The sequence below is a fragment of the Phaethon lepturus genome, unplaced genomic scaffold, assembly GCF_000687285.1.
Source record: "Phaethon lepturus isolate BGI_N335 unplaced genomic scaffold, ASM68728v1 scaffold833, whole genome shotgun sequence".
Classification (NCBI taxonomy): Eukaryota; Metazoa; Chordata; class Aves; order Phaethontiformes; family Phaethontidae; genus Phaethon; species Phaethon lepturus.
Window position 1 is genome coordinate 34756 of NW_010528135.1, and position 27242 is coordinate 61997.

A 27242-nucleotide genomic window follows, 5' to 3' on the forward strand; every position below is an offset into this window, starting at 1 on the left:
TATCTTGCTCTTACTTCCAGTCCTTGCAAAAGTCCTGTTATGGATCCAGTGAGCTACTGCTGTGCTGGTACTCCCATATACAACATGAAGAGTACGAACCACTGAGAAACGAGCAGGGAGGAATTACAGTTCATTTCACACCTCTTTTACCTTCAGGAAATTTCCATCTCTTTAGCTTTGTATTTGTCCATGACCACAGCTAGCACCAGCTACCTCAGAAGTGCAAAAGCCTCATAGTAGACAAGTTCCATACTGGCTTACACCCCAATTTGTAAAGCCCAAGATCTTTGTTTTAGTAGCACCTCCAAATATGCTCTGATTAGTTATGGTATCGAAGTCAGTATCTAATCCACCTTACATACTGTTCAATGCCTGACATGAATACCCATCTAACACAATGCAAAAAGTTTGGGTTTTTTTTTTTCCCCCCCATTTTTGTTTTTCTTTTAAAATTGCCCAGGTCTGTTCATTTACATGTAATTTGCATTTCAGTCAGGTCGTGTTTAAAGACTAATACAATAATTTTGCGGGTTAGCTGAATCTGGTGCCAAGAATAACCGGTATATGTTCCATTAGATAATATGGCAGAAGAGCTGGCGTTATATGAAAGTGCTACTGACACAGGTAGCTTTAGATACAATCCAACATTGGGTTTTTTGATAACATGAGCCCTCAACTTCAAATATATACATTATGCTGTATATGTTCAACAATTTTAGAACCTACTTAAAAATGAGGAAAACATTTCTAGTGCTGTATACCTGGAGCTCTCGAATATCAAACTGTTCTTCGAAGATATAAGCAGCATCAGCTCCTGCCGCAAGGGCCCCCATATTAGCCAGATAACCACAATAACCACCCATGGTCTCAATGATGAATACAAAATACCACTGGCCGACTGTTTGATGCGATCACACGTCTAATCAAAGACAAGATATTGCAAGTTTAAATAAAAAAAAAGGTCTGAATTCTAGTTTTATGTGTCATGCAATTTTATGTTACTTATTGGTAAAAAAGTTTAGAAGAATTTATAAAAAATACACCCTTAAAAATTCCAACATAGAATAATCCATTTAACTATAATTACCAAATAATGCAATTCTTATACATCACACATTGAACACCACAACCAAAATAAAATGTTTTGCTACTATCTACTTATTTGCTTCCTGCAACAATTCTGGTTTGTGCATGGAATTAAAGGTTGTGATAGTTTTCTATCAGAGATAGTAATAGATATAAATGAGCTTTTTCATCAGCTCTGGTATGAGTAAGTTTCTCCTCTTTGCTTCAACTCTATTCATTACTGAAGAGTTTATTTGTTCTTAGTATTGATTTTAAAATTCACTGCATCCCCAACCACAATTAAGTTACAGTTTCTTAAACTTAAGTCCTGAGCATGTATTGCCCTGTTGTTTACTTTCCAATAATGATACTATTAATTATTAATTAATATTAAGTATAAAAATTTAATAATAATTATCAATAAATATTAATTATTAATTAATATTAAATGTAAAAATTTATAATAAAATTAATAGAATTATTTCAAGTACTACTGGAGCTTTTTTAATGTTTTTGGTTTTTTAATTAATAGGTACACACTTAGTAAAAAAAGACTGTGATCTCCACTTGCATCTTACTCTGACCAGCATAAGAAATGTTCTCTATGAAGAGATTTGTTGCTTATATGCCACCAGTTAACACCAGTATTTATTAGAGCTGCCCAAGAGACTCGGAAAATAACACAGAAAATCTCCAGTGTGGTAGGACCTAGGAAACTTAGAGAAAGAAACCTAGGAACTAGGTTACTATGCATCTCCAGGTTTTAATAATACTCGAGCAGCTATTTGACAAAATCTCACTTACTAGAATGAGTTTTTCTACCATTCAAAGCTATTTTAAAGTCATCAGATAACGTATCTTCCCTTCAGAAAGCACGTAATAGGAAAAAAAAAGATACTGTTTCCTTCTTTGTCTTAAAAATAAATCAATCAATAGGTTATATCAGACTTGGTGACCAGCATTTTGCAAAAAACTGATGTACTGACCCTACACCAGTTCTGTTTAGTAAAAATGAGAAATTAAAGTACCTGGGAAGTTTGTAAGCTTGAAACGGTAATTATGGCAATATTAAAAATATCCCTATGCCTTACTAATTTTCTGAATGAGTAGCTGCAGATGCTGTAATATTTGAGGGATTTCTGTTTCACAGATATTTACAACCAGAACCTTCATTCAGCTAACTGAAAATAATACTTCAAGCTGAAATTTAGACTGTGAGCAATACGGTCTTTAACAATATACCTAACAGACCACAGAACAAATCATGAACTGATAGACAAGAAAAACTTAAGAAAATAAACTTCTAACATCATAGGGGTTAATGCACTGAAGGACTAAAACCACTGTATGCATGCATTTAGGTCCAGCTACCACAAGACACATGCAAATTAATTTATACATATTTATATATTATCATATGTGCATGTTCCGTGTATACATACACACATGCACACATATATACACACAGAAGTGCAGGATTCACATTAATTTATTCAGAATACGGACTGACATTCTGTTGTCCTAAGCAGGAATTATCCCTGTAACAAACTACACCACAAAAGCCTACACTGAACTTCATCAATTTTTTCAAAACGATGCTTTTACCTGTCTTGGATTTTACAGTGTCCTCAAGCACTTTACTTTCCTCTTCCAGATGTGGTTTCCTAAGAATTTTTGCACAATACTGGCATCCAGCATATGATAAACAGTATCAAATTTATAAAAATCCCCATTAATTTTAATAGTGGCATGTGCAGCACTGAACCAATTTTAACTCATTTTTAAAAAGCTGCCTGGAACTGGATCGATACTGTGTTTACATATAAAAAATCTTGGCTTTAGACACTGGAGGAAAAAAATACACATGTGAAGACTTCCTTAATTTTGAGAGACTTAAAAGATTTATAAATGCCAAGGTTTCTAAAAGAGTCTTCCAACTGCAGGTAGCAGAATGAAATTTTCTGCCTTTTGAGAAGCTCCAAGTTCTAAGCAAGGATGTAAATCGTTAGTTGTTTTTGGGATTACTCACTTTAGATTTATTTAGAAGGATTTCTATTCTTGACTATACAAGAGACACAGTAGAAACTTTCTACTGTTCTTGCTCTCTCATAATGACTGTGACAGAAATACCCAAATAAAAAAATGGCACAGGTGGATTTTAACAAATCATTAATTCCTATACTACTCCATAGGCTAGAAAGGCCAAAGCTCAAATGCCTGATGCAAGTTTCAGAAGTTTTAAACATGGAGGCATGGTGACTCTTTTGGAATACTCTTTGCAATTCCATTGCTAGTGGAGCTTTCATATGAACTGAGTCAGCTTTGTGAAAAATGTGATATTCTAAACTTCACCAAATCAATAGTTTTCTACTTTTAGCATAAACATTCCAACCATAATGAAATTCAATAGAAACAATTTTTATTTTATTTCTTACTGAGAGCATTACTGAAAGCTGTACAAATTGCAATTAAAATTAATAATAAAAACAGTGAAGTAAGAGGAAGCAGCAATATATGTGATCCTTTTTTTCCCATTGTGTTTTCATGTTCTCACTTTTACAGGTGCATCACTGTTAGAAGTGAGATCAGTCATGATTAGCAGACATAGCCTGACATGTATAGAAGTCGGTAAGAGGGAAGCAGCTAATGGAGTGGTAGAAGTACCTGTGTCCTGCCTACAAACGTATTGCTACGATTTACCCACAACTACATCTTAAGTTGTCTTCACCTTGGGGATGCGGTATTGCATCTCCCAAAGACCAAACCATAATATATTCTGACATGGCTCTTTCAATTATCTACTGGAGCTTTTTCACTCTATATAAATAAATAATACTGTATCATAGCAGGAAAACAAACCTGCATTTCTCAAATCCCTGGATCTCTACTCTGATTTTCTTGGCCAATTACTTCACAATTAGTTATATGGATTGATAATGAGGGGTTTGATAAAACCCAGAGCACTCCAGAGGTTTACTTATTTGTTTGCATTAGACCTCAACTCAGTTCCTTTTGCTGCAGCTACAGCAGACTCAGTAGGATGGTAAAGAACTTAAAGACTTCATATAGCAGTTGTACCCAAGGGAAAAACCTATGGCAGACTAAAACTAGAAAACTGGTTGTTCTGACTGAAATGGAACTCATTCATAGCAAGTTCTGGCCTCACCCTGTTTAGTCAGCATCAGTGACAGACTTAACTGCTTATACTACGCATGCATTTATATGCTCTTAGTATACGTTAAGCCTAATGCAGTCTATAGGATTATTCATGTGTTTAGTGTTAACCATGTACTTAAAATGCTTTGCTGCACTGAGCTCAGTCATTAGCCCATGCAATAAATGTGGCATCTATTTATAAAACATGTGCTTTCTTCTTTCACCTAAGTAATGCTAAGGAGCTGCACAAGATAAAAAACAAAATCAAAGCAAGCAAAATATTTTATTCTCAGTAAAAGCAAATGTCCTAAGTACTAATGCAGCAGTCTTGGATAACAGAACAGAGTACCCAAGAGTTAAACATTCATCATTAATTTTCATTAGGTTAATCTTTAATCAGTCCTGGAAAACTCCTTAACTATAAAACATTAAAAAAACAAAGTAAATTAATTACTTTAGAAAACTAGACATTTCAAGGTCTTTAGGTATCCTCATCTTATGCATTTAATCATCTTAACTTTTAAAAGATATGCAGTCTTACCTCCACAATAGCATTCAAGGCAGTGTCAGCACCAATGCTAAAGTCTGTGCCTGGCACATTGTTGCTAATAGTAGCAGGCAACACACAGATAGGTATGCAAAACTCCTCAAAGCGGGAACGTGCCTCGTGTAGCTGCAGACAACTTTCATAGGCCTGAAGCAGTGGTACAAGTATGAGTGATACATTCCTTGTCTTTGGACTGCTCTGCTAATGACTCCTTGCATGTGATGGTAAATTTGGCTGTCCATCGGCCCAAGTAAATACAATTGGTGAGATTATTTGGGGGGGGGGATATCCTGTACATACCACAACAGTGCACTGGGGTTGCATTGGCACAATGCTCTTTGAAGAAATGCAGAAGATTAGTGCAAGTTAACACAGGGTGAACGTGAAGTGTGCACAGCATAGAGGTCTGAAGCAGTTGGGCAGAAGACGACAGCAAAAAGGTAGACTGGAAATCATTCCACAAGAAACCACTTAAAGAATAAAGTTTGATACATGTTAAGGAGTTTAGAAAGTTAACTAGTAAAGGACCTAATACTTGAAGGAAATGCTTAAAGAAAGCTGCTTTTTTAAAAACTACATTATCGTATAAAGTCAAGACACACATCTATTTCTGCCAAGAAAAAAGAAAAAAGGTTTTGCCTATGCCTTCCAAGATTCTATCAACATCCCACATCTGCCTCTATGCACATAGACTGGACACAGGCCGAGAAAAATCCAGGAACATGTGCACATGGATGAGTTAATAAAAGTTTGCAAGTATAGTTCAAAGACTCTTTGAAAAGCAGCTGTACGTCCTTGGGAAGATTCCAAACGCTACACAACAAATCATCATGTGAAAAGGATTAGGTGTTCCTAATAGATGTCAAAATAATACTGAAAAGGTTAAGATTGTGCAGCTGTTTTAAGTCAGTAAACATTTTTTAGCTACATTATTCCAATTCTTCCTAATCAGCATCTCTCATGATGCGTGACAATTTTTCAAACTGCCTATGTAATGACTCTCCACAAGAAAGCCTGATTACATAGCATGTTACACTTTCCTTAATCTTTCTCCCAGAAAGAACTGATGTTCACAGAAGTCTCATCTTTTCAGTTACTTAAACCAGTTTAGAGAAGCAAACTATTGCAGATCAAATTATTAGATAGCCATCAACCTGTCTCCACAAATAGCTATACAGTGAGTAATTTAAGTAATAACTTAGGAGAAGGGGATGTGAAAAAACCTCACCTCAGAGTTCTGCTCTCTAGGGTTTTTTTCCTAGATAAAGCAGATCCTGTTCAGTGAGAGGACAGGACACGTGGCAGTTAGGTGCATGAAGTGCAAACTGACTTTCTAAAGTCTATCTCTACTCACGTATTTTGTGAGCGCAACTTTATTTAAAGTTCAGTGCTAGGATGCATTTCCAGTTTAAGTCTTACACGCAGTCTGAAAGACTGCGCATTCAGACCTGTAGCTCTGAGAAGGATTATAGCCAGAAGAGCACACAACGGATTTTTTTTTTTTTTTTTTTTTTTTTTTTTTTTTTTTTTGAGTGAACAGGACTTCACTTGAGAAAATGCCAGTAATTGCCTAGCCCAATTCTGCTCAGTCAGGCTGCTTTGAATTTTTATTTCTACTGAAAAATAAAGACATAAACTAGTTGCAGTGGCTTCCTGGAGATCTGCAAAACGTGAGTTTCTCTAAATTAAAGTTTTTTATCGAGACTTTTGGGAAACCAAGTTGAAGGGAGATTTAAAGCAATAACTAACACAATTGGTTAGTTTGCACTCATAACATGTTAAGATGCAGTTAAGATATGCTTACTTGCATTAAATATTGCCGTTTTATTTGATGCAAGTGATTTCAGCAAACATATCCAAAGATTGTACCTTCACCAAGCATGAGCATTAGATGATTATATGCAACATCTTTGCATCACTGCGGCAAAGTATGAAAATGCTTTCAATAAAGGGTTACTTAATCATTATAAGGGGTAAGCATGTGATTGGTGGTTTTAACAATTGCTTTTCTTTTTTTAAAAGGACTACAGCAAGATCATGTAGGGATACTGTGCTCTGTCAGTAAAATGGTTTAATAATTTCACACCCTTTTCATATTTATGTTATTAAAAAGGGCACTGCCATAACCAAGGATGCTTCATAAAAATACATGCAGTCAAGGAAATACTGTGGTTTGTTGACTCCATGATGATCTAAATGCAAATGGCCACTGAAAGGGATGAATTTACTGCCCTAGTTCCACATCCAGCTGTTGCTAGGACTGAACTGGATGATAATTTAATTGGTTAGCTAGCTTGGCCAGGCTAATGTTCAGCTTCCTAGTTCAGACTAATGTGGAGCCACATATGCTAATACCAGCACTGGGAGGGTACAGGAGTCTGTCTTTCAAGGAAACTGCACGGAGACTGCATTAAAGCAATGTAACTGTAGCTTCATTCACCCCCTGTGAGAAAGGGTTTTCTTGTGGCTGTTTGCTATTTTTTTTTTTTTGCACAAAACCAACTGACCAACCGGTAACCTCTTCCCTTTGATGAAAGGAAAAGGCAGATTCTCAAAGAAACATATTAGAGAGTTTCAGCATCCTCCTTTTTCAGGTTCTATTTTTCTCCATCTCTAGCTGGTACCTTTTCTTTCTATTTCCCCATTTACTTCTACATCTCCTAAACCAATTTAATATTCTTCCATACCTGGTTCTGGTTTATTTCTCTTTCCATCAGTTTTCTCTAGCCCATCAGTAGGCTTTGTTTTCAAATTAAATTTTCATTCTTTCCATTCTCTCTCCACGTTCTGTAGCTGAAAGAGTCTAATGTTTTATTCATTCTGCGTAGTTACAGAGTAGGTTTTCTGCTTTTTAGTTCCACCTGAAGAACTTATTGCTAATGCCTCTTTTTGATCAATATTAAGTAATACAACTTTCATTAAAAGAGAAACTTTTATCCTTCATAATTATGTAGGAGAAAAACTAACACTTCTTTGTTATCCCATTCCAGGTCTGCTATCTGAAATAATATTCTATTCCTTTCACTGATTAGCAACATGAAGTTGAGAATACAGGTATTTTTATTATGGTAGTTATTTTACTGACACTTCACAGAAAAGTCAAGGTTCTTGTTCTTATCCTGCAATCTTAAACAGTTTATTTTGTATATCAAGATATACAAGCCTTAAGCATACCCTTTTCAGGTACAGAAATCTCCAGCTTTGCCCAGGTATTTTATATTTTGGAGTGTTCATTGACAATTGTTCTCACTAATATTCTGAAAACTAAAGTGAAAAATACAGCAGAAGATAAATTTGAAACACTCTTCAAAACAAAAACCAAATTCTACTATTCATCTGATTACAAGCCTGTATTTTAAAACAAAAATGGAGCATATCAAGAGGGTCATAGAATCTGTTACAGAATCTAATTATTGAGAAATGTACCATCCACTATGTGTAACTTAGGGAAGAGCCTAATCCCTCATTCAGATCTTGTGTACGTGTTGGCTTGGGTTTTATAGTTTTTCCTTTTTAAACACAGCACCTTAACACATTTTAGCTGTAAATGTCTCAAGGTACCATTTACATGTCTTGAAAAGTTTCAAACAACTTACATTGATAAGTGTCTAGTAATGCCAAACACTAACAAGGCCTCATTAGCCAACAGAAATGTACTTACCTTACTAAAAGTTGTCAAGAACATAGGAGTGCAGAAAAACTAAGTGTGCTGACATTTTGGTGTTCCTAAGAGGTACTAATCTGACAGCACTGAAAACTAAGATGCATTTATTGACCTAATAGTGGCAATAGGAATAAAAATGCTATAAACTAGATAGAATGGATATTCGTGTCCATTTGCTACTTTGTTTACCACAGTTCTAAGACTTGTGTGGAGTCTAGCAGTCACGTTTAATAGGGGTCATCATCACTATTGAACCTGATCTGAACATACAACACAGGAATGAAAGGATACATTTTTCATTATCAGTTTTAGTGAATCATGTTCAAACAATCAGAGCAGAAGAGATATCAAGCAGAAATGCTTCCCCAAAACAAAAGTCTGCACCTTCCCCCCCAAAAAGAACAAAACTTAATTTCGCATTGGATTAAATCTAAATCTTGCAAAGCCATTACATCTCATATTTATTTCAGAGAAAAATCTAGGGAAAATAAAATGCAAAACAAGACGAAAGCTATTAGTAAAAGAAAAAAATCAGTTTGAAAAGTTTTCACCTACTGCATTGAAAATATGGAGATACTGATATTTTAGTATCTAATGAAGGTGGGTAATATCTAGAAGCCTAAGTATAAAGCAAAACACAACAATGAGACTGACTAAGATATATCCCACTCTACATGAAATGACCTATAAAAAGAAGCTAGTTAGGTAAACAAAGCTTAAGAAGAAAAGAAAAGAAGAAAAGTAGGTGTTATGCACAATCATTTTACTCACCTTAATTTGTGACCAATCATTTTGGAGAGATATTTTTATTTACCAGAACTGGAAACATGAACATTTATAACCTAAGTTGTCTATAAAGAATACGGTCAAGACAAATTTTAGTTAGCTTACAGTCTTGTTCAAGGCAATATTTACGGAAACGGAAATTTCTTAACTGAAGGGTTTATTTTGCTGAAGGTAAAAATATTTATGTTGTCATGGTAAAAAACAAAAACCAAACATGTGAAAATTATCTTAGTGCTCTTGAAGTTGACAGCATTTGAAGCATCCTTCAAATTTCTGAAAATAATATCATTATTAGAATCTTCAAATACATCTAAGTGATAGAAGAATTGACATTTCACTTTCAAAGCAATTTCAAATACTTTTCTCACTTCACATGAGCACCATGCTTGTTATTTTTCACATAATAAAATGTAGCTCAACATCTACAATCAGCAAAAAAATTCTACATTCTGGCTCCAACGTGGCTCGAGACAAAAATCAGAAAGTGGAACTCGTATTTATGTACTTGTAATTATGTCAGAATATACAGAAACAGAATTGCTCTTCTTAGTAGCGGTACGATGGATTAATGCTTCTTAAGTGATTCAGATAAATGGTAAATGTGCATGCCTGACAATTTCATTTGTGTGCTGTTTGACAATTCTCTTTATTCAACTGAGTGTAATATTAACCAATCCATTTTTAATTTACATCGTTATCACTGCATTTGATCTTTTCAAAAATACTTCATATGTCTCAACTCTTTTCTGTAGAATCTGTTTATTAGTAGAACACATGTAATTCCTATTATTAGAGAAATATAGATCTTATATCCTCTATTAGAGAAATCAAGATACTACATACATACATACATACAGATCTCTTTCTGAATAGCACAACATTCACTCAGTGTTTGTATAATAGGGATTTTTTTCTTCTACAGTGCATCAAATGATCATCAAGACTTAGCTTTAGGTTTCTTTCTTCTATATAACATATACATATGCCACCTTATTTTGTAGTTTACAAATTTACAGGTCACTGTAGTTTCAGAGGAAACCTAATGGAAGCGTTTGGGATCCTAAACCTTCTCTTTTTTAAGTAAGTGTCATGAATGTGGCTATACCAAGTAACTGTATCATTTTCCAGATTACATTTCCAAAGTTCTGGTCTATAAAAATATCCAGTTCTAGCCAATTTCGTCAGTTTTAACCAGAACTGCTTTGTTAATAAGCGCACACACCAGAATAGACTTACATCAGTTATAGTGTTCAGAGCAGTATCTGCACCAATGCTGAAATCTGAACCCGGTACATTGTTGGATACAGTTGCAGGAACCATAACCATTGGAACACAGAACTCGTCATATTTCTCTCGGGCAGCTGACAACTCCAGAAGTCCAAGGTACGCCTGTTGGCACAGGCATTAGATGAAAAATTAGGATGAATAAAATAAGGGCAAAGTTGGAATGGTAAAATGGAAAGGGCCACAGGGGGAGCCATTTCTACCACAGCACACTTCAGCAAGTCAAAGCATTACGGAAACACTAAAATCTAACACACACAAAAAAAGAAAGCATTAAATACAGATATACATTTGAAAACAAACAATAAATATATATTCCCTTGAAAATGAATGTTGTAATTTAGACGTAACTAAGTGCTTCGTACAACACAAAAATACTGCAAACTAGTTCCCCAATCCTCAGGTACCGTTACTCATTTAAAATCTTAATATTCCTGAGCTAGGGCCATGCCTAACAGGTTAGAAAAAATGGATGATACATTCCTTATCGAGAAGCAATAAGCATGTTCTTCTCTGGGAAGAGGTGGCAAAATACTTCCCTGAACCAAATTTTCAAAAATCTATTATTTAGTAAAAGGAAATGAACATGAAATATGGGGAAAAAAAAGAAAATACATCTCTAGATCAAGTAAAGATTTTGAAATGCACTATGTGAGAAAGAGTGACTTAAATAAGGGATCACAGTCCAATTATTACTAAAGGTCAAAAACTTCTGGAAGGTCGTTCTAAATATTGATACGGTATAGACTGGAACTTGCACTACTAAAGACATGAATTTTTTTTTTAAATACAAAAATACTATCATGCTATTTTGCCTTATTTATCCATTTGGCACATCCTGTTTTGCAGTTACTAGTCGCTGTATTGAATGTCAATTTTCCACATAATCAGTGATTGACAATACTTCTGATCCTAAACACTACCTGTGTTGTGTATCAAATACAGTTATAAACAAATACACTTTACATGAAGATTCAGTAAAAATTAAAATGGTCTATTCCTTTTGTGAGGAATTCTACTCAGACATAATTAGACATTTCAGTGTACCTCAAATCCACCAATAACCATAAGGGCGTTAATGTTGTTAGTGCGCATCTGATCAGCAATCTTCTCCAAGTATTTTGCAGGAAGAGTACTAAAAATTATTAAACCAAAAGAAAAATAAAAACAATTTACAGAGTCTGCAGCAATAAGAACTAATTACTGAGCTGAAACAGTAAACTGAGCAGGCAATGCAGTATTTTTCATTTTACGTACTTGGCAGTACAAATAATTCTTCCTGACAACCAGTCAGGAATCACGTCAACTGTAGAGAAATTACAAGCTTACAATCCTTTTAAGTGTAAGGACCCCATAAAATTTTTAAGTTGAGATCCTGACTCCTATTTTCATTCTTTCTTCAGAGCTGGTAAAATACTATAAAGATATCCAAGTTGGAATGTAACAATTTAAAAAAAAAAATAAAATGAGGACTTAAAACAGTCCGTGTAAGGAAAAGAGCATGGATTCATACACTGGTTATTTAAAATATTAGAATTCATCATATCAACTGCCAAAATATTGACGTTACCGTTTTGTACCAAGAATTGATCCTCCTTGACCAGTCCAGCCTCCAACATCTCCCCAGCTGATTTCCTTTATCTTTGAATAAAAGTGAAAAAGGAGATTCTGTTAATTACCCAGTTACTTCTCTTGACATGCAGCAAACATCAGGTACCTCTTAATGTAAAGCTGTTGGAACAAGTTGCTGGGCACAAACAGCACCAAAAAAGAACTTGGCAAAGAAAGAAAACAGCATCAAGTGGTTAACTTAATGTCTCTTGAATTCTTACCACTCCCTTTCCATTCTTATCTATTTGTTCTTTCTTCCTCCAGATCATGATGAATCCTACCTCCTTCTTTCATATTATGATCCTATTTTCACATCCTCTCCTATTGAATGTGAAACACAAAAATCTAAAACCAGGTCTTTGAAGTTAGTTTTGGGACCTATGGGTCCAGCTAGGCATAGAAATCATAAGTCTTGTATCCAGTTTCTCCTCAGTATACCACCTGATGCTTAACATTTAAAACAGGGGAACAGAAGAAACTAACTCACCTGGGGGGAAGGGGGGGGGAAGCTTCCTCCTTCAACAAGTACCACTGCAAGCTTTCTTATAGCGAAAGAGCACAGATGCAATAACTCATCGCACAGAAGAATCAGTGATTCTTCTGTTATTCTGTGGAAGACCTACCATACGCTAAACATTGACCGAAATGTGAAAGTAGGGTTCATCTGAACTAATTTTGTAGTTCTGCAGCATGTAATTAGCAATACTTTATTAATATATAGACTTGAATAATTGAGAAATACAGTTACAATTTGGGTTTTATGTATCTTTATGAAATAAAAGTACTTACAGAATCAGTTCCCACAACAGTTACGACAGAACATACCTTCTAAAAACATAAACAAAGGTGGTGGTGTGGGATGGGGTACATACTACTATGTAATCCACACATAGAATACTGACCTTCCCTCTAGCAAAACCTTCAAATCCATCAATGACAGCAAACATTTTATGGCCTTCAGTTATGCCAACTCTCACTGCAGCCCTCACTGCAGCATTCATTCCAGCTGCAGGGGCACCAACATTTAAAACTGCCACATTAAAATTAGTCTGCAAGAGAAAAACAGTATTTAGTAAGCACTTTAATTACTACACCATGGTTAATTTGTCCATCATACAGAGTTGCTAAATATTGGAATGTAGGAAAGGAAATTTCAAAGCCCCTAAAACCATGCAAAATTTAAAGTTAACTAGAATAGACATACACGTATTTCCCCATTTGCAGACTGTCACATAGAAACAAACAGTTTAAAAAAAAGAATGCCTGTGTTTAGATAAGACTTTATCACATTTTTATTTGATTTACAGATTAAATTATTCACATTTTTATATTCTAGCTCACCTAGGTTCAAGAAACGAAAGATAGCCTCTGTTATTCAACCAGTTCCATGTTACCAAAGCAGTAGGTTTTTGCAAAAACACCCAGAATAGCCAAGAAAAGAGTAGGTTCTAGCAACATTGCAGTTAGGTGTATATCATCAGTACCATGCAAAGTGGAATAGATGACAACTTTTAAAGTATCGGCTAGGTTTTCAGAGCAGCTGACAATATAGTAGTAAACAGGAGCACTTAGCATTTTTCACAATAAAATACATATTCAGATCATGGCAGTTTTTAAAGCATTTCCTAATGACTCAAAGAAACTATACTTATATACAGTGTCTCTCCAAGTTTAATGAGTATCCCAGGTAAGCAGCTAATCAGCTCAAATGGAGAAGTCTGAGACATCAAATATACATTTGTAAATTAAACCACAGGCAATATGAAGAGAGAAGGTTCTGAAGACAGAAGGTTCTGTTTAAAACGTAACATGAAATAGTAGTTATTTTGCTATATAATGTGTATTCCATACCTATGCATTTAGTCCCCATTTATATTGCTTTGCTATCAGTTTGCTCTAGATAAAACAAATACATGTAAAGGTATGTAAGCATTACAGACTGAACAACACTAGTATCCAAAATCACACAATTTAGCTACAAAATACTATTAAAAACTTCTGCCTTGTTACAACAGACCCAACTCTAAAACCACAACAGTTTTCCAATTTTCTTCCACGGAATGACTACTTTATACTGATAGATCCAGAATGTTTCAGATCATGGATTCTTTCCCAGAGGAAAAAAGTTAAAAAAGAAAACTGTAACAAAGAAAATACTCATAAATGTGCACCACAAGGGTAAAAAGAGCAAGAGTGCTTTTGTCTGTAAAATGCTAGTAAGCATCCTTGGATTAAATTTGAAATGCAAAGCATGAAATGCACGTCTTCTGTACATGAAGTATTCCTTGAAATGGAAGGCTTATTTCCAGATAAATCACAGGCCACTGTCTTTGATTAAGAAATGGTCAGCTAATATAAATCAATACAGTTTCACTGACATCAATAAGTATTGATTTACAACAGATAAAAATACAACCCAGTACCAAAAAATGAAGAAGGCACTGCAATTTATTAGTTTTGTTTTATTTTTATAGCTCTGAAATTAATACTGAGAGAAATTGTAAGTAAAGAATTAAAACTTTACATGCCTGATGTTTGGGAAAGTTTAACCACTCTGTATGAATTTAGCAAACAGAATTTAAATGACAGCAAAATATGCAAGCAAAATGCAACAAAATAGCCTAAGCTTATACACTAAAATTCATCATGCTTTAGGTCAGCTGGATGACCTTAAATTGCTTGTAACTATTAACATGATGGAATTGTAACAACTTGGTAATGCGGAAGAGGTATAACCTATTAGCTGGGAATATGGAACAAAAAACCAGAACAGTTATTAGGTAATGATCATGGCATCTCTTCCAATTAAAAAAACCCAAACAAGCCAGAATGTATACGGTTTCTTTTTTAGCTCTGGCACAATCAAAGGATTGCAGAAAAAGGCAAAAGAAACACAAGCAGCAAAATATCCATGTGCAGCAACACTGCTGAAGCAGAGCATTCAGTAGGCTCTAACGATCTGATCAGCTTAGCCTTTTCCTCAATTCCTGTGACATGCACATTTCATCTACTTTTTAAATTCCATCCAACTCCTTTTATTGAAACACACAGATTTGGCTAGTGTACTCAAATCCAAGTAGTTAATAATTACAAGTAGCCTACATTTCCTTCTAATGTCATCCATCACAAAAAGATACGGCAAAACTATTTTAAAACGAAACACAAAACCCCAATGCTAACAGTCCTAAATTTTCATTAGTATACAAAAAACCCCACCAAATACACACCTGATGCGGCAAAGCAAATGTTGAAATATCCACAAAAAAAAAAAAATCCTGAATTCTTTGACCTGTTGAAGGTCAAACTTAGGTCTTTATTTAAAAAAAAAAAAAATTACTGTTTTGGCAGGTATATTTGAAATAAGTTTGGTTTATGTATTTCCTTTTACTTATATTTAGGCAAAAGTAAAAGTATAATTTAAACAGTTATTTTTTCGTAGTCTCCTTGGAAGCTGCTATTATAACTTTTCATTTGTAACCAAGTTTCCTTTACTGTGTGAAGTTTTCCATGACACTATGCAGTAATTTTTGTCAACTAAAATGGCAGTTGTGATTATGTTACTTGTTATCCCCAGAATTTCGGAACAGAGGTCAGCTATTCAAATGAACTTTTCCTATTTATAATGCAACTTTTCTCCTTACTAGTATTGAGAAGATACAATTAATCATTATGCATAGATTTAATTGGAATAAAAAAAAATGTAACAGTAACAGTGATTTATTAGATCAGGTAAACATTATGCACCTGTCTTCACTATTCCATCCCATGAATTCCTGGACTTACCCCTGTTCTTGAGCGGTTTTGCCCTTCAAAAGGAAGGGCTAGAATTCTTTTATATTGAATCTTCCTCTTTATCCCAAGATTCTTAGACTGCTCTTCATGATTACATCACCTTTCAACAGGAGGCATAACTAACTACTAGGACCAGATGCTATAGCAATTGGGGCCAGACATATATCCAGAGAGAAATTCTCTAAGAGAAATTTTTTTTTGTTGTTAGAATGGTATTTCATTTAAAAAAAAAATGTTAGTTATTATTAGAATAAAGTTGTGTTTTGCAAGCATCTTTCTGCCATTATAATGTTTAACAGATTTTATAGAATATCCTATAGCATAGGTTTGAAGAGAGCATTGAGGTGGGATGAGGGGGAGAGAAGAAGAAAAACACTATTTGTTAAGATATCCCAAAAGCAGACATGCATGGCACACTCAAAAAAACCCTTACCTTTGGAAGCTCAGCATCTGGCTTTTTGTGTGACAGTAGCTTGTAGGTGTTAAGGTTGTTTTCAAAGCTCCTAAATAAATAAGTAAATGAGATAAATAAAATAGTAAATTTTTCAAACTCATAGTTATTTTAAACAAACACTTAAATTTTTCCAAAACTTTTAAAAACAGGTATGTAATATTTGGACCAAAGTTATTACAAATGCAAAACACAATAAAAACTGGAAATGAGAGAACACTGGAAAATACTCTATATTATTCAAAATAATGGTGAAAAAACACAATACAAAATAACTACATAGCTGGAAAGTGAGTTTTATAGATTGGTGATAAAGCATTTTATTATCAAATGGCTTGAAACAGAAAATGATCTGTTGACACATAAGAGTGCAGAACATCTCCCAACATTACTGTTGGAAAACTACCAGCTAGATACAAACAAGCTCACAGGATTGGCCTCAAAATTTTGAGCAAACATATGGTTGCTACCAGTCAGCTTATACAACACTGCAGCTCTTTTCTTTGTGACTACTTATCTTATCAGTCACTAGTCACTAGCCTGACACAGTACTGAACTACAGTTTTCTTTGTTTTGCATGTTTTTATGCAAATAAGAATTTCAATTACTCTATTTAAGCAACATTTCTTCCATCTCCTTTATTATTCTTAAATACATAAACCCACATGGCTATTAAGTTATTTAAAATAAAATGTGAAATGCCAGCAGAACAGCACATAAATTCATCTTTTCTAGAGTCAATAAATTGATACAGGTTATTTGCCATACCTTCCACGAAGCCTCACAGCCTCAACAAATCTTCCCTCATCCATGGCTTTCTGGACTTCTTGAGTCTTGAAAAAACAAGTTGATTACTCAATATGTTTAAAACACACAGGAAGCTGATTATTTAATATATTCCAGTAAATAGATCATTCTGAAATAGCCTTCCAAAGTGAAAAAATAAATATTGACATTCATTAATGTATGAACTACCTCAGCATAAATTACAGTGGACAGAAGAACAAAGTAGAAGCAGACACCGAAAGCTTTGCTAGGAGGAAAAAATAAAAATCATTGTATCTATTCTGCATTTTCTTTTTTTAGCTTAAGTTGAACAGTTCTAGTGCTGAAACCTGATTGTTGTGTATGACATGTAAATGGATGCAAGCATCTGAAGAATTTGTCGTAGCAATAAAAAGAGAACACACATGAAGTTCATTACTCCCAAATGTGGGACATTGCTGCACACATTCCCATCAGTGTTTTAATGACAACAGGCAATTATTGTACACAGTGGTCTGTTGTAGTTAATGAGTAACTATAAACTGGCATTTTGCCAGAAACTCACCATCTGCACACACTCCATCAAAGGCAGACGGACAGCCTGGTTTCCAGACAAGGACACGACACAAGCAGGGGTAGCTGGAGTAGCTTCTAAAAGGGCAAGTACAGCTTCCACACCCATACGACTTGCCTGAAAACAGAAAATGTCTGAATATTGAAGCAAGCACGTAACAGCACTAGGCATCCAATCATAGAAATGGCCATGACTTCTCTGTAAATCAAGCTGAAACCAATTACTCCTTCGCAGGTGAAAATGTTGCAGGCTGTTTAATAGTATAGACAATAGTTCTTGCAGCTTTGCTTTTTAAACCTAATATAGATTACTTTACATGAAGTGCTTCACTATTCTGAATTTGAGCTATTCAGCCAGTTAATGTGACATAATAATTGAATTTGTCAAGTTAATCAGGTAAAGAACTACCCCACTCCCAAATAAATAATCAGAATGTAGTTGTACCATGTGGTGCCGTAATTACTGTAGGTTCACTCACCAAAATTCTGTCAAAAGCTGAAGGGGTTCCACCTCTTTGCACATGACCCAGGATAGTTACTCGGGTGTCAAAACCGAGCCGCTGAACCACAAGCTGCAAAGAATTTCAAAATATAGTGGGTTTATCATCATCATTATTTTACATACGCACATGTTAGCATTCCTCTGCTTCACATACTATTGGAATAATAAAATTCTACACGTACTATACAGTAGTATGTCAACAGTTATGAAAACACTACAAAGTTAAGCCAGGCTTCAGTTTATTCCTAAACTAGAACGAAACTCCAGATTCCTAATAGAAAGGAACACTTTATTTATTCATGGCAAAACAGTGGCTTAGACTGCAATGCTTTAACTGCAGTTATAATGGCTTCATTATGCACAGTCCTCAGCCTTAAAAAAGCAGGTCTAAATATTGTAATTAGAATACTTGAAGGAAGTTCAATTACAGTGTTTTAATCACTCCATGTTTCATCTATGTGCAAGATTACACATCCCAAAAGATTCTGAGCAAAACTTTAGTGAACATGATTTTTAACCTTCATTGACAAGACTTTTAAAACTTGCAGTAAAAATTATAGTAATAAAACTATTTAATTCAGTCAGACTTTCCTTCAATTTCCTCTGTTATATATCAAAACTAAAGTCACAGAAAGACATCTTTTATTAACACATCATCAGTGAGCACCTAAGGTTAGGAATAAGTGATGGATACCGTAAAGCAGGAAAAAATTTCATAAATTATTTACAAAATCTTCTGTCCCTGCTATTTGTAGTTTTTGAATGTTTTAACTAGCTGAAATTTGTAGCAAACAAGTAATATTTCTTCCATAAATGCATAATAACTATCTGTTGTATGTACACTTAACATCATCTGGTGCTAAATTTTACTTTGCAAAACTGCAGTTCTGAATTTAGAGTCACCTCAGATTGACTGCAATTGAAGACAAAACTTCACAGTCACAGATAAACCCCAGGTAAAGTCAAAGTGTCACAGCACTTTCCTGCCAATGGCTATTTTTCAACTTATTTTCTTAAGAGACCCTTTCCAAGAAAAGCAGAGTAACTTCAGCTCAAAAGTTTTTCTTAAACTTTGACACCAATGAAATTTTTGGCAAAGCAACCATTTAGAAAAAAGTGACAAGACTTTGTCCAAAGTAGACACTATTATTTCACTATAAGACAGACCATTATTAAAATTTTACAAGAAATATAAAGTAAAACAGGATTATAATTACTGAATTGAACTGATTTCAGACACTCTACCCATGAAGTAGGTTTCTAGAGTGTTGTCTTATTTTACAAGGAAACAAGGTTCTAATGAACAGGCACTGAAATAATTCCCCTTTAAGTGGGATGTGGATTCAGATAATAAAGCACAAATATAAAATATAACCAGCAAGCTGCGTGATAAGCTACTTTACAGGAACAGATTTACTTTACAGAAATTTTATTGTTAGTAACAAGCCCCATCTTAAGAACAAAACAGAAAGTGCATCATAAGGATGCTGACACTTACATCCTTAACCTTCTCTGATGTTATAGGTTTGTTGTGGCAATCAATAGCTCCTTCAGCTACAATAATAATATTCAGCCTTTTCTTTCGTGCACGATTCTATAATAAAAATAAAAGCACATCCATGTAATAAAAAACTTCAAGAAATTTACAGCACAATTTTATAATCAACTGCTATACATTAAGCTGCTAGGATTTGAGGAAATATTTCTGGATCACTGCAGAGTTCTCACATATTTTATATTCATACAGGTCTTTTCACTGATGAAGTGAAATGTCTTATATCAAACTAATGAGGAAAGGTACACACACTGCTTATATATTAATAGTTTTATGTAATCCTTAGAGTAGGTCATATAATTCTTCAAAACAAGCACAGAATGCAAGAAAAGAACTGTTAAAGATCAAATGGCACTGTCTGTGACACCAAAACAAAGACTTGTGAAAGTTCTCATCACATGTTTAAATCACTGTTTTCAAACAGCAGCTGCAAAAATGTCAGGAAATCCGAAACATAGTAACAGATTACCTCTGAAAGCTTAACACACATTGAATCTTCCCATCCTTCTTCTGGTGGGTATTCAGGAATAAATACCCAATCTGCACCACAGGCTAAGGCACTAACAAGAGCTAGATACCTAATAAACATAAGAAGTGATTAGACATTTATGGTTCACATTTCTTGATCTTTCATAATTGTATCTGTATGAGACACAAACTGCTGAAGACAATACATACCCACAGTGTCTCCCCATAACCTCCAGAACAAACGTCCTCTGATGGCTGTAAAAATAAGAAAAACAAATTAACTGTAATATTGCAACTCAAAAATCCAGTCCAAACTCTTGAAATCAGAACCTGGTATCAGGAAATAGCCTGTGTTTACCATGCTTACCAGGCACAGAATTCATTAGTAAAATAGAGGCCGTTTTGAACAATGTATTTAACATTACATATATTCCAACACATAATTCATTTTCACTACTACTTTCTTCTAAAACATGTAAAGGCAGTTAGGAGAGACGAGGTGAACATTTACTCGAAATGTAAATGATGCAGACCCACAGTTAAGAACCATAATGATATAGCTGTATTTAAAAAAAAAAAAAGAAAGAAAAAAATCATTTAACTGTTTAAATTTTACCTACGGAAAGCTTATATACAAACAGATGTTACTTTGTACTATTCAAAGCGTGTCTGGATCTTCTCTATAAGAGTAGGTATGTCTGGGAAGGACTAAAAACATATTAAAAAAACAAAGCCTGCCTCTAAAGCTGATGTAGCCTCTACGATCAGATGCTTGAAGTACTGCCATGACAAGATGGAAAAGCAGTTATTAAGCAAAAAAGAAAATGGAGACACTTGAAAGATGCAACCAAAAAGAGCTCTTATTCCCACTCTAGAAATACTACAAATACCAGCTACCTAACTTCTATGTAAAATTAACTTGTAATCGCCACTATTGTCTGGCAATAGGGAATTTCAGATTTGAAGCATAAACAGTTGTATATTTGTTACAGTTTTCTGTAACATGCACAATTTACCTTTGAGCAGTGGTCATGATGGCATCCACAACTTCAATGATTCTGTGCAAGGCTGAGTCAGTACCTATGGTCATATCAGTGCCGCAGAAGTCATTGTCTATGGATCCAACCATTCCCACAATGTTAAGGTAAGCATATTTCTTAACAGCCTCTTCATCAATATTTCCTGTAAAGAAGTATCCAGAGAAAGAGTTGTAAGATTTATTTTAAAAAACCACAAACATTTTAGACATATTTCTTGGGTGGTCTACTTTTGTGAATTAATCATATCCAAAATTTAAGTTATGTTTAGATATTTTAGGTAACAAGGTTAGTCAAAACTACAAACAAAAGCCAATCAAACAACCAACCAACCAAAAGAATCCTGCATAGAACTCCTTACAGTAAGGAAGGAAACAAAAGCTTTTCAGTCCATTTCAGTGTCAACAGATTATCAAGTTTCGTAACCAACCTTAAAATTGATTGTTTGGACTTAAACAATAGCATTCAAATTGTCTCAGCATATGACATACAATGAAGAAGAATGCAAACTGGGTATGATTACGGGCATGTAAACAATCAAAAACCAGCATTAAACTTTTGAAAACTTCTCTTCTGCAACACTGAAAGGCTCTGATTTCATTATTAATAAGCAAATAGAATACAAAAGCTCCTATTCTAAGTCTTAGACTGTGTCTCCCAAGACATCAGTGAAAATGCTGAATCATCCAAGAGTACTAAAGGATCTCAAGGATGAAATACCTTAGCACTTAAGTGCTTAAAACTACCGCAGTATCTGTGGATGAGATAGTAGTAAATATAATGCCAAATTTTTAATATGGGATTCAGGAACTGTATATCAGTGTGTTTAATGTCTACACTAGAGAAAGTGGTAGAAACCATAATGAAAAATATAATTAATGTCCATAAATACAGCATTCTGAAGAAGAATCAAAATGTTTTCCATGAATGTATACCATGCATTACAAACCTTTCTAGAGTTCCAAAGGTGACTTAATAATCACATGAATAAGGGATATCTGGTTAACATATTCTACTTAGATTTCTAAAAAGCCATTGACAAGATCTGTCCTCAAAAGACTTTGAGGAAACTAAGTAGCCACAGCGTAAGAGAGAAGGCTTTTGCATAGAATAAATAATGTGAAACAGAGGGTAAAAAATATGAAACAGAGGGCAGTAGTAAATGCAAGGTCTTGTATCTGAGGAAAGTAACCAGTGGAGTTCTACAGGGATCTGCGCTGTTCAACAGACTCAGCAATAACCTAGAAAAGGGAATGAGCAGTAAGGTGCCAAAGTTTGCTGATCAAACTGAATTATTTGGGATCTAAAGGTGTGGAGTGTCTGAGAAGAAATGAAGAAGCCTAGCACGACACAGTGAGCAGTAAAGTATCAGATGGAATTCATTGTAGATAAATGTAAACTAATACATATGAAAAATGTACCCTAAAATCACAAACAAAATAGTGCTATTTTCAGCATAATACTATAATAATGCTGTTTTCATTAATAATTCAGCTTCAATGCTCAATAGCAGTCAAAAAAAATCAAAATATTAGAAAACATTAGGAAAAGAATAGAAAACAAAACAAAGTTCATTATACTACTGTGTAGATCCATGGTTTGCCCTCATCTTGAATACTGGGTGCAGTTGTGGTCCTCCCCACCTCAGAAAGGACATGGTAGAACTGGAAAAGGTTCAGAGAAGGGCAACAAAGATGATCAAGGTATAGAACTTACATATAAGGAACAACTAAGCAAACTAGGACTCTTCCATCTAGAAAAAGATGATGAAGGGAAAATAAGACAGCCAAAAAATCTCAAGTGGCATGCAGAGAGGAAGCAGAATCAATCATTCACTCTTTTGTTATAACACAAAAATTACAGGACATCAAATGAAACTAGAAGCCAGCAGGATCAAAATAAACAGAAGGAGAAGATTCTTCACAATCTTCATCATTCAGTGAAGCTGTGTAATTCCTTGCTACACAGTGTTTTCAGCAACAAGCTGTATACTTTCAAGGAGACCGTACACACTTGTGGAAGAGAAATTCATTAAGGACTGCTAACAGAATCTGGTTCAGGAAGTCCTGAAGACAGAAATGGATGGAGCCTATCAGAGTATTTCTATATTATGAATAACATATAGCATCCACACAGCATTATTTAGGCTTGTTCTGTTCTTGCACTCTTCCCCATACATTCTCTTGGATGCCATCAAAGACAGCTGTTGGGCTGGATGCACTTTTAGCAACAGCCACTTAATGTTCTGATCTTAAACAAATAGTGACATATAAGCATCACAATTTAATAACAACCAAGTGTGTAGCTTGTTGTAGGAAAGGAATTACCATCTCAGTTTGGATTTGAGGGCAAAGGGCTTTTCAAGCAGAAGGTTCAGGCCCTGCCACACAGACAAGTTGCCCAGTAATAGATTTGGCTTTTTTGAACTTTTATGGTATATAAGAAAGAATGTATAGACATCAAAAAGTATTACATTACGAAGAACCATGTAATTTCCTAGAATGTATGCATTTGATTTTCGAATTTAAGAAATATCCTCTGGATATACTTTGTGTACTTACAGTTAGGGTGCATAACTTACCTGGAGATTGGACTAGAAGTCTACAGGATCTAAATGCAAACTTACCTTTCTGTGCCAGTTCTTCCAGAAGTCCACTCCATTCTTCACGGAAAAGATTGGCACCAGTTAAGCTACCATCTCCGCCAATCACACAAAGATTAGTGATCCCTCTCTGAACCAAGTTGCAGGCTGCCTGGAGGCGGCCCTCCCGGGTACGAAAGGATTTGCAGCGTGCACTACCAATAACTGTACCTCCCTAGAAAAAGGATGTGTAACAGTTTTAATTTATAATCCAGTATTTTGCTAGATTTTTTTTAAGATGGATTAATGATGAATGGTTATTTCATAGCATAACCTCCATCTTTAATTTTACAGTGAGTAAGAAGTAATGAAAAACAAAGAATTATCAAACCTGCGGGAAATTATGTTCTCAAGAGTGAATACACACACCAGGGAGAAGAGGGAAAACATTGAAAAGTGACTGATAAAAAGCTACTCTTGAAGGAAAATGTTATATTATTGAAATTAATCCCAAATAGCATTCCAATTAATTCTCCAATTATTACTTATATGTGGTGACAATAAGGGAAGTGATCGTGCCCCTGTACTCGGCACTGGTGAGGCCGCGCCTTGAATCCTGTGTTCAGTTTTGGGCCCCTCACTACAAGAAGGACGTTGAGGTGCTGGAGCATGTCCAGAGAACAGCAATGCAGCTGGTGAGGGGTCTGGAGCACAAGTCTTCTGAGGAGCGGCTGAGGGAACTGGGGTTGTTCAGTCTGGAGAAGAGAAGGCTGAAGGGAGACCTTATCACTCTCTACAACTACCTGAACGAGGCTGTGGTTAGGTGGGTGTTGGTATCTTCTCCCAAGTAACTAGTGATAGGGCGAGAGGAAGTGGCCTTAAGTTGCGCCGGGGGAGGTTTAGACTGGGTATTAGGAAAAATTTCTTCCCCAAGAGAGTGGTCAAGCATTGGACCAGGCTGCCCAGGGAGGTGGTGGAGTCACCATCACTGGAAGTGTTCAAAAAATGTGTGGACATGGCACTTCGGGACACTGTTAGTGGGCATGGTGGTGTTGGGTTGATGGTTGGACTTGATGATCTTAAAGGTCTTTTCCAACCTTAATGATTCTGTGACAATAGGAAAAGTGATACAGTGCTAAGTAGTTAAGAATTTAGATGAAATTGCTTCAAAGCACAACATTTTTCCCTCAATATAACAAAATATATAAACAATAACAGAATAGAGGTATCCCTAAAGCTCAAAATTAGCATTTATTGCCATTCCACAGAATTACAGAAAGAACTACTTCCACATTTAGTGCTGTATGTTAAATTGTTAATGTTAAATGTTAAATTTTCTGTTTTATTAATTTAGCTGCTGTATTTATTAATATGATTTTAAAAGCTTCCTCCAAAAATGGAATTATTTTCAAAAAAGACTGAAGCACCCTGTCACTGAAAAGTGCAGGGTATCTTGCTGAAAACAAGTTAGTTACAGATCTTCTGTGTTTATGTTGTTCAGTCACTCACGAAAAGTCTAATTTTTGCTTTATTTATGGTCACAGTGACAAATAAAATTAAGACTTCAAATACATTTTTTTTCCTGCAAACAAATCTAGAGATGATTACCTCACTTTTGCACAACATTTCCTTCACTTCAACTTAAAATACATCAGTCATGCCAATCTAAATTTGAGCTCAAATCTGTAGAGGCTGTACTGATATGATTTTTCCCTATCAACAGGTGTTTCACCTCTCAATCCAATCCTAGGCACTATTTTACCATCTATGCTGCAATACACAACAGCTGCTACTGGAAGAAGAAAGAAGTGGACCAGAAGCAGTTCAGCTTTCTCCACAGACAAAAAAGTAGAAGTGTACACATGGTGCTATTTTAAAAGTAACCATCAGGACTAAAAAAAAATATATTCAAACTAGATATTTTCATGCTTAAAAAAACCATAATTGTACCTGGAAAAGAGACTATGTATTTGTAACAATGTACTACAATTTGTTCTGATTAAACAGAAATATAGGTTGGGCTGAAAAATCTTTTATCAAAACAACTAAACATATTCTTTAAGACACATCCTCAGCTTCCCTGTTGGTCTGTTGAATTCCTAGCAATGAGGCTCAGAAAAGTGTTATTCTTAGAGTATGTATGCTATATACATGCATAGAATGTCTACATCCTGCTCCTGCCTATGCTCCTGTGTGGCTTGGCCATGGCATCTCAATTACGTCTTAATCATAAGATTACAGATTCTACGAGATAGATGGGGGATTAAAAAAAACAAAAACAAAAACAAAAAACCAAACATAGGTGGACAAAATATCTCACAGTATTCCAAGGTATTTGTTTGTTTAAAAAAAAAAAAAAATCTATTTTTCTCTCTGCTAACTGCTTTATGTTTATTACATTAGCTTTACAGAACGCTCCAAAGAAACCCACGCTTCACTGGAGGTAGTTTTCAGAAAGCTTGGCAAGCAGTAAGGCCTCTTTGCCAAACATAGCACCTGCTCTGGAAGAGGTAACAACATTACCATGCTGTGGAAAAGTGTAAGGAGATCCAAATGGCCACCTTGCAGAATGTTGTAATATAAATGTACAGTGACAAAGTCACTGGTATTATCTGAGCTCTGGAGAACTGTACTGTAATTACACCCATTACTATAATTCTAAATCCACTTACAGAGAAAGCCAACAGGGTTTCGTAAGAAAACACCTGCCTTACACAACACAGTTGTTTCACATTGGCCCTATAATGTCTTTTTTTAATTAAATATAGGCTTGTCAATGTGGCTTTAGGAGGCTAATGACATGTAATGCTGAAAATCTAGGACAAAGATTTTCAAGGTTATTTCTGTGCACCGAATACAAGACAACACAAAGATCTTTATATTGTCAAACACCCATACTGTAGAAATCAGGCTCTGCTAGGAGTGGTATGTGCTGGTCACTCAGTCATCACAGAATTCGAATCCGTAATTACAGCAGTTGCCTGGATCTAGAATTTTGGTTCCCTCTTTAAAGAGAGAGGGTTTGGGTCCCACCCCTTAACACTCACCACTTGCAGGATACTTGAAACGCTTTCCCATGAAACTTCTACAATATTATCACCTCCATCAACCATTCCCTGGTAACCCTGAAAGAGAAAAGGTATTTCAGAAGTCTGATTTGAAAAACTGTATAACATGTCCACTGCAGTTATACTCACCTTGTGTATTTTAATACAACTTTAAGTAGTGAAAAACACTGAATAAAAAACCACTCCATTTAAATGAAACAACATTGAAACATCACATTGGGGGGGGAAAGCCAAACAAACCCTCTTCCTAAAACATCAGTTCCAAAGACAACTTCAAGATAAAGTAATATTTTACAAAAATTACACGGCCTATAAAATAGAACGGCAACACAGTTCT

At 35.1% G+C, this 27242-nt stretch overlaps 1 protein-coding gene across 1 annotated transcript in view; it reads right to left on the reverse strand.

The window, feature by feature from the left end:
• Positions 1–26956, reverse strand: part of PFKP (phosphofructokinase, platelet) — a 31133-nt gene extending 4177 nt beyond the window's left edge. The window contains 16 exon segments of the mRNA XM_010283562.1: positions 762–883; positions 886–919; positions 4763–4915; positions 11550–11637; positions 12073–12143; positions 13016–13162; positions 16339–16408; positions 17125–17189; positions 17687–17812; positions 18174–18266; positions 19695–19790; positions 20221–20329; positions 20430–20474; positions 21236–21401; positions 23883–24072; positions 26885–26956. Of these exon segments, the coding sequence (XP_010281864.1) occupies positions 762–883; positions 886–919; positions 4763–4915; positions 11550–11637; positions 12073–12143; positions 13016–13162; positions 16339–16408; positions 17125–17189; positions 17687–17812; positions 18174–18266; positions 19695–19790; positions 20221–20329; positions 20430–20474; positions 21236–21401; positions 23883–24072; positions 26885–26950 (1641 nt within the window). The 5' untranslated portion in view covers positions 26951–26956.
• Positions 26957–27242: the final 286 nt, after the last annotated feature.